Below are 13,458 nucleotides of genomic sequence, written 5' to 3'. Positions count from 1 at the left end.
TGTTTTGGTTTGCTTTGTTTTTTCAGGGTCTAGCAGAAGTTGAGCTTCCTCTTTGGTGCTGGCTGCAGCCATTTGCTTCAAGAGGTATATTTGCTTAACTATAAGGTTCCTGCAGCCACCAGGAGAGGGAAACACAGGCTTGAAGGACTCACAGATGACATGATCTAATGCTTCCCCTAAAGTAGGGCTTTCTGCATTTGTTTAGGATTCAATTAGTAGCTTGTTATCTGGGTCAGTGTTTCTATGAATTTACTCACTGCATTTTTTGTTGATAGACACTCAAAAGTGTCTATCAACAAAAGCTTTATGTAGTTTTGTTAGTTTTAATATCCAACTGCAGAAATGTTTTAATATTGCTAATGTTCAGTAATTTTATTGTTGATTTGCATCAACAATATTTTCTTTAGCTGTAATAGGCTTGGATCTCAGTTACATTAGTCTTGTACAAGCACAGTATACAATGAATTCATGGATGTTGTATATCTTGCCAAAATGCCTTAGTATCAGAAAAAATTAAATCTCTTTTTTCTTCTTTTTTTCCCTTTGGTCACTTGATATACTTTAAATCAATATAAGTAAGATTCTAGGAAAGCAGAAAAAATATTTACTAACAACAGACTTTACTTCATATGGCAAGACATCTGCTGGTTAATTGTACCTGTCAGATATGCTTTAAAATCACTAATAAATATTTGACCCCTTCCTATGCATTTCTAAAAGCCTTTAGTTAGATGTTGCTTTTACTAGAGTTCAGTGATCCACCAGCTAAAATGGTTAAACCTGTTTTGACGTCTGGGCAGAAATTATTTTAGCATCCAACAGTTCTTCCTAATTTATCAGTTTCGAGTACCTTAGTGATAGAATTGTGTGCAGTTAATCACAAACCAGCCTAGCAGTAAAATTGTTGGAACTGAAAATTTCTGCCAAGGAAATAAATCTCGTGTGGAAACTCCCACTTTCAATATCTGTGTCTTTGGGGAATTTCCCTTTGCAGCTGTCTTCAGGAATAGGATCTTGACAATCTTGTTTGTACTTCTGCTAGTTGCATAATTTTTTTAACTATGTTCTATTTTAAGTTGTTCTACAAGCACTGATAAAAGAGCAGTTACTCTCAACCACAGTGGCACTGGCAGTCTTTTGTCTGAGGACCTTGTGTATAAATAACAGTTAAAAGGAACAAAGAATGTATTCATCTATTTTCAATAGTAAATGGAAATGGAGTGTTCGTCATGTATCTGAATTTATATAAAAAATAAGCAAAAGGAACAAATTATCCTCAGGACTTGCCTTCTACTGTAAGTGTTGTTTATACCAAAAGTTAGTGGTGAGATCTGACTGGCACAGACCTGACCCAGTTAACTCCCTGGGGTTTTGAGGGGCCTTTGGATTCAGTAGAAATCCATTCAACGTGAAAAGCTACAAGTAACAAAATTGCCAACATCAAAAATTATGCTGAAACAGCTGTACTGATCTTAATTCAGTTCTTATTTCATAGAACCATCTAGGGTGGAGAAGACCTCTAAGATCATTTTTCAACCTAGTTCACCACTAAACCATGTCCCCAAGTGCCAGAGTCACATTCTTGAAACGCCTCCAGGGATGGTGACTCCACCACTTCCTTGGGCAGCCCATTCCAATGTTTGACAACCCTTTCTGTGAAGAATATTTTCCAAATATCCAACCTAAATCTCCCCTGGCACAACTTGGGGCTGTTTCCTTCCATCCTGTTCCTTAGTACCTGGGAGAAGAGACTGACCCTCACCTGGCTATGACCTCCTGAAAGGGAATGGAGGCACTGAGATCTCCCTGAGCCTCCTTTTCTCCAGACTACTGACCTCCACCTCCCTCAGCTGCTCCTCACAGGGCTGGTGCTCCAGGCCCTTCCCCAGCTCCATTGCCCTTCTCTGGACATGCTCCAGCCCCCTGCTGTCTTTCTGGGAGTGAGGAGCCCTACAATAAATTAGTGTGAATCTTGCATTATAGGATAAAGGCTGGATGGTCTAAGTGAATGCTAAATAATGATGTTCTTATATTGAGAGATTACAGATGGTTCTTGTCTTCCAGCTGCTCAATCTAATTTGCTTTTTTGGAAGCTATGCATAAACTGCATGTACTTTGTGGCTGTACTTTGGTTTATGGACATTTGATCAATATATGACATTAACTGTATCCCAAAATCATTCTATCATCTAGGATGTGTGCTAAACTGTTTGATGAAACAATCACAAAAAGTTACAACTCTGTTTTAAAATTGATATGCTCATTCTCTGAGATATGGCTTATTTATTGCAGACTGGTGTTGGCTGGCATTTTTTTGAAGTTCCAAGCCAACAATATGGCTGTAGATGTTCAGAACCTAAGAGCTGCTGGGGTGTAAGTAGAAACTTGGAAACTTTTAAGTGTTTACTGCATATATTTTTGATTTAATATGCATTATCAAGACTTCAGTTACCTATTTTAAGTATATGTAACAAATAAGTAACAATATTATTAAGACTTCTTCTTGTTCTCTGAAGCTGAAGGAAGGGATGATGATGGAAATTTAAAGAATAGGAGTTCTTTTGACATTGAAAGAGGATTTTTGAAAGTTGTGGCCTCATTTCTTTTCCGTGTTACTGATTTATCTTTTTTTTTAATAAGGATCATAGCACACAGTTCACCCAGCAGAAGTAATTCTGATGGATGGTTATTTGTATTTTCACAAGATTGCCTTACTTAATAGATGAAGGATTCAGTAATTTACACTTGCTCTTTTACAGTCTGCAGTTGTGAAGCATGCAGCTGACAAATACCTTATCTCTCAATATAATGGCTGTGTTTCCACTGCCATCTAGAAACTTGAGACAAAACTAGTTTGGTAGAATTAATAAAATAATAAAACTTCTAATAATCTACTCCTGACTCAAACTTAAGACACATTCTGTTCATCCTTTACTTTCTTAATGCCTTATTATACTGTGGACTTCTGTGGTTTCATACATTCTATATTTCTATAGAATGTATGAAACCTTACATTATTCTGAGTGGCACTTAACTACTGAGCTGGCTTGCTGAGCTGACAGAAAGTGTTTTTCATGCTATTTTAATTTTTTTGGTGCTTTGTTGACTTTTCTGCCTCCCCTGTTGCTGTGCTCTTCTTGTGCTGCTTTCATTTGCAGTCCATTCTTGCAGTTTCCTGTAAATTTGTCAGCAAGAGGAAGTGCTCCTGCTGCAGACAGAGCTCAGCCCTGTGGTGAGACCCTGTGGTGAGTCCATACCAGCAAGGACAGTGTTCTGTCAGATGTGTTTGTGCCCCCACATCCCATTTACCAATGATTAGTAGGATTGCTTTGGGCTGCCAGCAAGAGCTGTTCCTGACAATGGCAGGGAAGATTGGCTGACTTCCTCAGCAGCCCTGCTGGAATGAAATCCAAGTGTTGGTTTCAGATGCTCTGGTTCTTCCTTTAAAGCTGAGTGATACCTTAAACATTAAAGAAGGGGAGTATCTCTTTTGGAGTGAAATTCTCCCTAGGCTAGCTTGGTGCAAGGCTGCTTCTCACCACTGATTTTGTGGGGACAAATGAAGATTAATCTGAAATCCTTATACCAAAGGTCCATGCATAACAGAATTTTGCTTTGTGAAGGAGGATATATTTAGTACTCTTTCACTTCCCTGGCAGAAATGTCAATCAAATCCATAAAGTTTTCATGCCTTTTCAGATTCCTTCTTTGCAGTTTTGAAATACAATCCTTCTGGTGAATGTTTGGTCCAGAATGCTAAACTGAATTTTCAGTCTCCCAAACCTGTGAAACATCTAAACTTTGGTTGTTCCTTGGTGGAACACCTGCTTTTGTGTGTGTGTGTGAATTGACTTCTGTTCTGATTCTGGGAACATCTTGATAATGTTGGAAATCACCAGGGAAGTCGAAATGGGATCTTGGAACTTGAAATGAAAAATTCTGCCACGTTTCTGAGTACTAAAATGAAGAAAGAGAGAGGACAGCATGAGAGAGGTTAGAGGGGAAAAGCAGTACCTCAGGAACATGTGTTGGATGAAGGAGGCATGGTTTAATGAGACTGTTGGAGCCAAAGAACATGGTACTAGAAGTTGTGGAGTTTGGAGGGGAATACCAGGAGTTAGGTATGTCACATCAGAAAAGAGAAAGAGGAACTGAAGGGTTTTTTCCAGTGTTGCAGATACTCAAGTGCTGTCATTCTGAATCTATTTTTTTCCCAAGTTAGAGAAACAGCTTGCAAAGATGCTAATTCAGACTTAGCAGAGTATGCTTAGATAACTGAGAACTGAGGGAGGAAAGACAGATTTAGAGCAGCATGCCTTAAATGGGTAAGTGATACTGTGAGAAATAAAGCAAGTGAATTTAATTCACAAGCCATTGAGCTTAGTCCTCTGTAATCACTTTCTGTGTGAAAAGTCTGTCCAGCCACTGAGACAACTGGGTATTGATCCTTATTGAAGAGGGATCTTTTGTCCTGATATGTGGATCCTTTGGCTAACAACAGGTCTATGGATTTAGGGTTCAATTTCCCTTCCCATAGAGCCTGGCAGTGGAAGGAGTGCAAATGGGTGCTCTATGGTGAGAGAGCTCTTTTCCTAGCCCATACAGCTGTGAGCAGCATCTGAAATATTACTTTCTTTTGTGCTCTGACTGTTGGCTAGTTTACAAAAAGAGATGTTGTATGGAGACTTCTTCCTTCTATTTTGGGATACCGATTCATGTCCACTTCCCCAAAAATATGTGAAGTAAGCTTTGCCTGACAGAATTATATATGTTTCATCCATCACTCTGAAACTTGCTAGTTGATTTTGTCTTGATTAAATTTTTGAGCCTGGAAATGTTTTTAAATTTAGACAAGTCAGTGAAAGACTTGAATCCTTTTAAGAACTCCAGATGAAAATCAGTGTAAAACAATGACTTTTATTCATTATCAGTTGGTGATACTTGTGAGCAATTGTGCACTCTTGAATTTGAATTTTATTGTCTTATGGTTTGTGTAGCATTAACCATTCAAGCAAGACTTGCTCTAAAGCATGTCTATGCTGCAGAATTTTTCAGGATGGCTATTTTGATTGTCTAGGGTTGAAGAGGGAAAGGCAAGCTCCAGCTGTGGGGGAGAAAAGAGATTAAATACTTACAGTTCTGTGGGGCAGTGCAAGTACGTGAGCCGCAGCTCCTCAGGGGCAGAGGCAGCGTTTCTGAGCGTCTCTGCCAGTGTGGGAGCTGGAGCACACTGGGAGAAAAAAAGGACGACTTTCTTTTTCTCCCATAGGAAAGTGGTTGATTGAAAGGTGAGTAGGAAGAAAGTGAGCGCTGGAAAATCCCCTCTGCTTTCTAGCTCGATGTCTGCCAGGGCTTTGAGCTGTGCGGGAATTGATTTACAACCTCTCTGGGAAGCTGGGAAATCTGACAAAGAGAGCGCTGCCCCCTGACAGCGGGGAAACAGGAAGTACCAAAGGAAACAAGTCATTGCCTCGGCGTCACTTTTGGCCACAGAGCAGTGCAGATGCACGAGCAGTTGGGCCAGGGTTGCTTTTCCTTTTGTGCGTTGAGCAGACGGCAGCTACAGCTGTGGCTTTCAACCTGGGAGTACCCAAAGGTGGGAGAAGTGCAGGGATGTTCCTGCCATGCCTGAGAGGGGTCATAAGTTGTTAATGGCTTTGTCATCACAAAGGAAACAATCGTTCGGGGAAACTGTCTGCAGAAAAACGATGTGTCGGTCGGACAAGGTCGCCAGGTTAGTGCTTCTTGCGGCTCGTGTTTCTGTCATCTTTTCTCCTCCAGGTCGAGAGCAGACCGAAACTAAGAGTAGAATAGGGTATCTGAGCTAAAATACCTTTAACTCGTGCAGAAAATTAAATGATAAAGTATTGGAGTGCGAAGAGGTGAGTTGGGTGTTGGTTGAAAACTTGACGGAAAAGAGAAGCAAGTTGAAGCAAGTTAAAGAGAGTAAATTTAGTTATACAGTGTATCTCGGGCTTATTTCTCTGTTCCCTTTGTCTTGTAAGATTTTTTTTTTTTTTTTTTTACTTCAGTGTTTGTACTGTGCTTCTGAGAGAGTATTGTGAAAGGGGCTGTTAGAGGTATTAAGAAATGGAATGTGTAACCAAAAGAAGTAGAAGAGATATGGAAAAGTATTTCAGAAGTACTGGAGAATGGTTAATAAATAGACAAGAGACCTAATAATTCTGCAGAAAGCAGTTTTAAGAACAGATGGTAAATGTTTAGATGCTTGAATCAGAGAAATCATTCTAACTCAGAATTGCTGAGAGCATATAGGGGAGACTTTTCCTGTTCTGCAGTGTGTAATGCTGCCTCATTTTTGGTAAAGCCTGATACTTCAGTCTCCTTCTGCATGATTGGAGGAATACATTCATTTCTGTAAGTTATGTATTGTATGTGTCACGTTATTTGGAAGTTATTTATTCAGAAGTAAACTAGCATCTGGCTTAGCTAGGTTTTGCTTCCATGTAAAATGTAAGGACTAGAGGTTATGAGATTACACTTGTAAAATTCTCAGATGTTGTTGGCATAGAGAGTGTTGTTACAAATTCAGATCAGGCTTACTTTCTGTACTGCAGCTTTGGAGGCTGGTTTTTTGTTTTTTCCAGCATGACCAAACAGGGCCAGATCATAAATATTATTATATCAAGTGAGAACTTTTAAAACAACTATTGGCAGCTGTAGTCTCAGGGAAGAAGGTAATATTTTTTTTTGCCTATATACTGCAGGATGTGGAAATGATCACATCTGCCATATATTCTGCAGAAGTTAAGCAAGAACTGAGGGCTCTTCCAGGATGCAATCCTTAATTGAATCAACTTGTATTTGCTCTAATTGGGCTGAATGCCAATAGCTCTTAGGGCCAAGAGGGGTAAGTGTTCTTCTACAATGTAATCCAGATTTTTAACCTGGCAGAATTTTGCTTTTACTCGTGGAGGGACTTTCAGCCTGTAAAATTAAATTATGCCCTAGCCTTCAATCTAGCTGTTCTCTGTCCTCTGAGTGAGGGATAGATTAAAATTGCTTCACAGATGTATACATTTACTTGCTACACATTCACAGAAGTCTGCTATCCATTCAGAGTATGAACTTGGTAGCAGTACTATGATTCAGAAAAAAGTACTTCTGTATCTGACTGGCCCTGTCCTGGTTTCAAGATGAAGTGTGTGAATTCACTTTTATTCATGCTGTTTAACTTTCAGACTACTTTGAAATAAAAACTGGCTCATTGTGGTAGTTTTTGAGAAAAGTATGCTGATGTGATAGACTTGGGCTGACTTTACTGATACATTAGCAATACCCTGCAAATTGGTTTGGTTTTCAGTCTGGTGGGCCAGTTTGTATATGAGAAGCAGTTACAATAGTGATTAAATAAGCTCTGTATCATGCTCCAGAGTGTTGATTGCACCATTCTGTCTTTCCAAAAGCACTCTTGAACGAAGTACATCCTAGAAACTGCTGTTCTGCTATTTCTCCTGCTACTCTGCAGGGCCTTTCATCTCCCTCACAGGCATAGGATTGTCACAGGCATCACCTGAGAAACAAAGTGATGCAAGACCTTTCCCTGACTGCTGCCATCCTCTTCTTGTTCAGAGGGTTCCATTCAGTGGGGGAGAAGATTAATTCAATAGCCACATGCAGTGGGTTTGGGACTTGGTGGAAAAACTGATTTAAAAATTAAAAAATATGTATCTAGTTCCTTGGTGAGTGGGAAGAGAAATAAAATATGTAGCTATTACTAGAAGCTTTCACCAAACTGCATGGGGGATGTTGTCTTCTGTTTGTGACAGGAGCAGTGTCAAAGGAGCTTTGGCTGCCCTGAGTGAGCCCTTTCTGTTAATTTGGTTGTCAGCCCTGTGGAAGAGGCTCTCCAGTGCACCAGAGGTGAAAATCTGTAGCTGGGGCTTTGGCTTGTAGTGTAAGAATGTAACTGCATAAGAAACAAGTGGGAAATGTCCCTCTGTTCTCAGTAATGCCAAAGTTAACAGAGACTTAAGTGACTGCTATGGCAGTACCTGGTAATGCAGCATTCATCTGTTCTTCTTGTAATCTGTTAAAGAAGTTAGAACAGGAATATCAAGAGTTGAAGGAAGCATTCAGTGAGCTAAAGACAGCCATACTATAGATGCTAAGACCACAAAAATCTTTGAGCTTCCATTTTTTTCCTTCTCTCTCACCCCTGCAATAAAGATTCTGAAGTTAGATTTGTGTTGACAGCTTTCTCCCAGCAGTGTGATGCAAAATAGCAGCATCTGTCCTTACAGAACTGTTTTCTACAGTCAAGAAAAGAAGAAAAATCTGATTAGGTCTAGAGTCAAAGTACTTAAATGCATTTTAGCAGTATAGCTGAAAGATTTCATCTCAGACTACTGAAGTCTTCCCTAAGTGTCTGCCATGTTCCTGCAAATGAAAGTGCTTGAGGAGTGTACAGATATGATGGGGAGTGTTATAAGCCACACTGAAATCCAGATAATAGGCTTAGCTGCCTCTAAATCTGTTGAAAAGCCTGGTGCATTAAGTGGGCTCTTTAGTTCATGTAATCTGTACTTGATGACATGGATTTCAGCTTTTACTCACTTCTTTTATTCACTTAGCTGGGCTAGGGAAATTTCACGTTTTGGTCTCTATTTTCAGGACTGTTTTATAGTAAGTAGCCAAAAATAAGAAACTTTTGTGAAAAGGGGAAGCAGAACCTGATGCTCAGCTGTCCTTTCTTGTCAGGTAAATCCCATAGTCAGCACACTGTAGAAATGGGTTATTTTTTTCTGTTTCCATAGTTTTCTTTCCTGTCTGCCTTAAGATCTGTCTTTTCAGGTAGAGGAGACTATGCCCATCCAGACAAGTTTTAGTGAGTAGTCTGACTGGTGCACTCCCCTATAAAAGACAAACATGACCAGGACAAATATTTCTGCTTTCTGTAGTTGCCTAGGGTGCCATATACTTAGTGCCAGCGTTTGACTTTGGCACTTTGACTAGAAATTTCAGCTTACTGGTTGTTTTGGATAACTTCTCTGAGACATTTAACTCTGCCCCTTCTGATAGGTTTTCAGCCTACATACAGAACACTGAAAGGGTTTCACACCATGCACTGGGTGCTTCAGTCCTTTCTTTTGTTCTTTGTAGTAAAGATACAGAGGATTGGAAGACCTAAGATGAGCATGAAACTCCTGGATGGCATTGAGACTAACGCTGGGAAAGTAGCATCAGAATATATTCATCTGAATGAAAAGGTTTCATTTTTACTTAGTCTGTTTTCTGAACATAGCTAGAAACAGACTGAAGTAACTGAAGTTCTAGTGGTTAAACACTGTTGTGTGTATTCTTAAAAGAATAAGCCCAGGAGTTGCCTTTGCAATCCTTATTTCAAGGAAATCACTCTTAGCAGTATTGATATGGTTTGGCATCAGCAGCCAGCTGGGTAACACTCTCCATTTCCCTCACTTCTACTTTTCTGCAAGATGTGGAGAAATAATTTGAAGGTTTTAGGGGGGCAGGGGGGATGTTAGCTTCTGCTACTATTTTTTAATTTTTATTCTTAAAAACCTAAAAATATGTGAGTAGCCCCTTTTTGGACACATTGCTGTTGCTAGAGATTTCGTTGTGGAGGAGGAGGAGGAGGAAATAACTCAGCTTGGAAAGATCTCAGTCATTTAATAAGAACAGGGAGGAAACAGCAGAAGGAAGGATATAGCTGAGTAGAACAAAAGCAACTTACTTTTTGGTGAGCAGGGAGGTCCAGGGCGAAAATTGGGATACCATGGTGTTTTGACGTGTCTGCTATGGGAGCCTTCTTAGGGCCTTGGATCCCATCTTCTCTGGCTGTATCTGCTTCATAACACTGGAGACCAAAACCTAATTTTTGTGATTAAGTCTTCTAGGCTGCCTTGGGAATTTAATTTAGTTTAAACTCTCCTGGTAGAAATTGCTCAGAATTTCCACCCTTTCCCACACATGCATCATCACCAAACAGCCAACAGACCTAAATCCTAAATTGATCCTAAGTGCAAGATCCATTGGCTTGCATTTCTGTTTTCCTAACCATACAATGGATACATATTTTGCACCTCAACAAACCTGAAACAGTTCCTTATTCTTTTCAGAATGGAAAAAGCCATCGGGTTGGAGGGGCAAGTGCTTGGGTAGGGTGTTGTGCTGAAGCTCTTGGATTCTGTGCTGAGCCTCACAATTTACATCCCTTACTGCCCCTTTTGGGTAAAGGAGAAACAAACAAGATCATTAAATTTCAGTCCTGCCCTGCAAGCTTATGAGTTCCAAGCCATCATTCATTTATCAGAAACTCATTAACTGGAACTTCATTAGTTTGCCTTTTACCAGCAAAGGTCTCTAGCCCTACATCTGAAGGTAACAGACCGTTTTATGTTTAGGTCAAAATTCCCATTCTGTCCACATGTGATTTCTTTTCTCCATGACAGTAGGATTTTTAGCCTAGTTCTGTTGGTAGTTAAAGAAAGAAAGGACTCATAATGATATTTTTCAGAATAAGTTTCTACCTCAGAAACTAATCTCTTTGGTTTAAGATGACAGCAGAAAGAGTGCCAACTGCAGAGTTGCTTGGTGGAGCATTACATAAATAATTGATATATAAATCAAATGGAAGCCTGCAGAAATCTGAGAGGAACTTCATTTGCACAGGACGCTGTCACATTGAACATACAGTATGAGATTATATACTAATCCTTTTAGTTAAAGAATTAAGAGTTAAAGAATAAAACATGTAAATATCAGGAGTAAGTAGTATTGGATGCTGCAGTTACTAAACCCTGAGTTGATTCCCTTGTTGCACAGAAAATGACATTTTCTGTATATACGTGTGTCATCTAGCACTTGGGAGAAGAAACCAATTTTATTTCCAGTCACCTGCCTGATTAAGCCTTGCAGGGTTATCTGAAGTATTTTTAAAACATAAATACTTAAGCAACATTTACTAAGCACTTTTTCTTTGTTTCAACAGCTGTCAATCACTTCTGAGAGCTGTATAAAAATAAATCGGGGCTTTTTGCACCATGTTTTTTTATACATTACAAAGTTCCTGGAATCTTTGAACACCCTGTCTGTGTTACATTCTTGAGTGCTGGACCACATTAGTTGTTTGGAAAGCTTGTTTAAGGAAACAAGCTTTGCTTCTCAGTACTCATTCCTTAAAGTAAATCTGAGTTTTAAACTGTTTTTGATTATTCTAAATTGCAGAATGATGGCCTCGCAGGAGCAGGTCTGGCCAGTCCCGATGAAGGCAATTGGAGCACAAAACCTTCTGACAATGCCTGGAGGAGTCACCAAATCAGGGTATCTTCATAAAAAAGGAGGCACCCAGCTGCAGATCCTGAAGTGTAAGTTGAATGAGGTATTAACTAAATTAAATGTTTTAAAAGCTGGCCTCTGGGCCCAGTAACAGATTTTGTGTTAGCAGACTATTGAAACTGTTTTTCAACTTTGTATTGGAATGCAATTTTACTGGAATATATGTATGAAAGACACACATTGAAAGATTTTCCTTTAATTGTTTTGCAGCTTTAAATCTTACATAATATATGTTGTGGTTGATTTTGTTTTGCTTGTTTAGTCCTCTTGTCAAGTCCTTCACAAGTAAGATTTTCAAGACAAACAGATTCCCAGGATATGTCTTGATTTCAAATGCTCTTTTCTGAAAGAAATTAGTACTCAGCTTTTTTTTTTCCAGTTGGTTTTTCTGTACTGGAAAAAATATTCCCATCTCCCACTGCTGTTGTGAAATGGAAATTTTCTCACTGCCAACATTGGGCTGTACTTAATAACAGTAATTTCTTCTGAAATCAGTGGCTATTTACATGGGGAAAAGTTGATTTTTTGGGTTTATTTATATGCTATTCATTTGGTGTCCCTGTTTATACTGAAATGATACTTTTAGTATAGTGTACTTACAGTATAATGTCCTTACATAGTTAAGGACAAAGATTACTGCCTTTGGTAAAGGAAGGAGCATTGGCCTCTTTCAAAACAAGAAAACAGGATATCATTTTATTGGCAGGTTTATGTCCTTGGGGTGAAAGAAGAGAGGGAGATAATGGTTTGGGGATGGATGTAAATATGTGTTTGTATCCTGTGGCTGCCTTGCTGCAATTGCTTATTCCCCTAAGAAAGGAGCACAGGTGGAGGTCAGGCCTGCAGTCTCTGAGGCTTCTTTTGAAGTTTTCAGATCAGCTGCCTCTCAAGTGAGGGAATCAAATATTACCCTTAGTGCTGAAACTCTGCAAATGGACAGCTTCCCTGTGTGACTGATCATCAACGAGCTGTCACTTAACTTCTTTGTGCTCATTTACAGTGATTCATATTATTATTAAGGTCTTAAATAATAATTCTACACATGCTAAGAGGTTCTAGTTGTTCTGCTGCCCTTGGATTTATATTTTGATCACTTTTTATTCTTTCAGGGCCACTGAGATTTGTGATTATCCACGAGGGATGTATTTACTATTTTAAGAGCAGCACATCTGCGTCTCCCCAGGGTGCATTTTCTTTGAAAGGTTACAACAGGTAAGTGCCAAGGAAGTTGTTAAACACCCAAGCTCCTCTTACTTGATGCTAAGGGCAATGGGTTTCATTTCTAATGAAGTTAAACACAGCTACATCTGTTGTTTGGGTTAAGCATTGATCTCAGATTCCAAGAAATGTATTCCTTTCAAGTTGTACATATGACATTTCCTGTGCTTGGTGAGTGGATAGCCTTCTTTTTCTGTAATTTACCCAGTAAAGCTGTTTGAGTGGCAATGGCCTTGCTGTTCCTGGTTAATGCAGACTGCACATGCAGATAGAGTCTTTCAGACAGAACTTCTTTGTTCTGTAGGGACCAGAAAGGAATCAGAAGAGAAAATTTATGGAGTTACTAGTTCAGCAACTGTCGTTAGTGTTGAAAATGAACTACAGAATGCTAAATAAGAGAATGCATGTGCAAAGTGTCTGACTCATTTCACTACACATTTTTAATCTTAATATTTACTTTGCAAGTTGAAGACAGAAATATGTGGCTTTCAAGTTAGCCAGTACTGTCAGAATCTGAATGCAGCAGAAGTACAAGGCCTACTAATAAAAGTCCAGCCTAACTTTAGGGAATTGCTGTTGAAATTTATGCCAAGAAAGGTTTAATGAGAAAGAGGGAATGTAGAGAAATATCATTGTGGTGATCCTAACTACTGCAATTTTATGGTATTTCTATATGTATATCTTGTGCTGTATAATGTTCTCAGAGCTGTAGAACAAGGAATTACTTTTTCTTAAATTATGAGAGCTTTTCTAACAGAGCATGACAATGGCATATTTTTAAGGGAATGTACTTGTTAACATTGTAGCTAGTTAAAAATTCAAGGTTAATTTGTAGAATAAACCCGCATTGTAATTTTGTCATGACACCAGCTTCTGCTATCCACATGAATGTGAACAATACAATGGAATCTCTAAATGCTA

General features: G+C 39.1%; 1 protein-coding gene across 4 annotated transcripts in view; it reads left to right on the top strand.

The window, feature by feature from the left end:
* SH3BP2 (SH3 domain binding protein 2) overlaps nucleotides 1–13,458 on the top strand; it is a 36,772-nt gene that overhangs the window by 14,024 nt on the left and 9,290 nt on the right. For 2 of the 4 annotated variants that reach the window (XM_059845300.1, XM_059845302.1), the window contains 2 exons: nucleotides 11,209–11,348; nucleotides 12,429–12,531. In XM_059845300.1, the coding sequence (XP_059701283.1) occupies nucleotides 11,210–11,348; nucleotides 12,429–12,531 (242 nt within the window). In that variant the 5' untranslated portion in view covers nucleotide 11,209. Of the gene's footprint in view, nucleotides 1–5,460; nucleotides 5,735–11,208; nucleotides 11,349–12,428; nucleotides 12,532–13,458 lie in introns of those variants that run through there. The other 2 variants (XM_059845299.1, XM_059845298.1) reach the window with 2 other exon arrangements.

Source organism: Haemorhous mexicanus, chromosome 4, assembly GCF_027477595.1.
Source record: "Haemorhous mexicanus isolate bHaeMex1 chromosome 4, bHaeMex1.pri, whole genome shotgun sequence".
Classification (NCBI taxonomy): domain Eukaryota; kingdom Metazoa; phylum Chordata; class Aves; order Passeriformes; family Fringillidae; genus Haemorhous; species Haemorhous mexicanus.
This window is presented reverse-complemented; position numbering and strand designations above follow the sequence as displayed.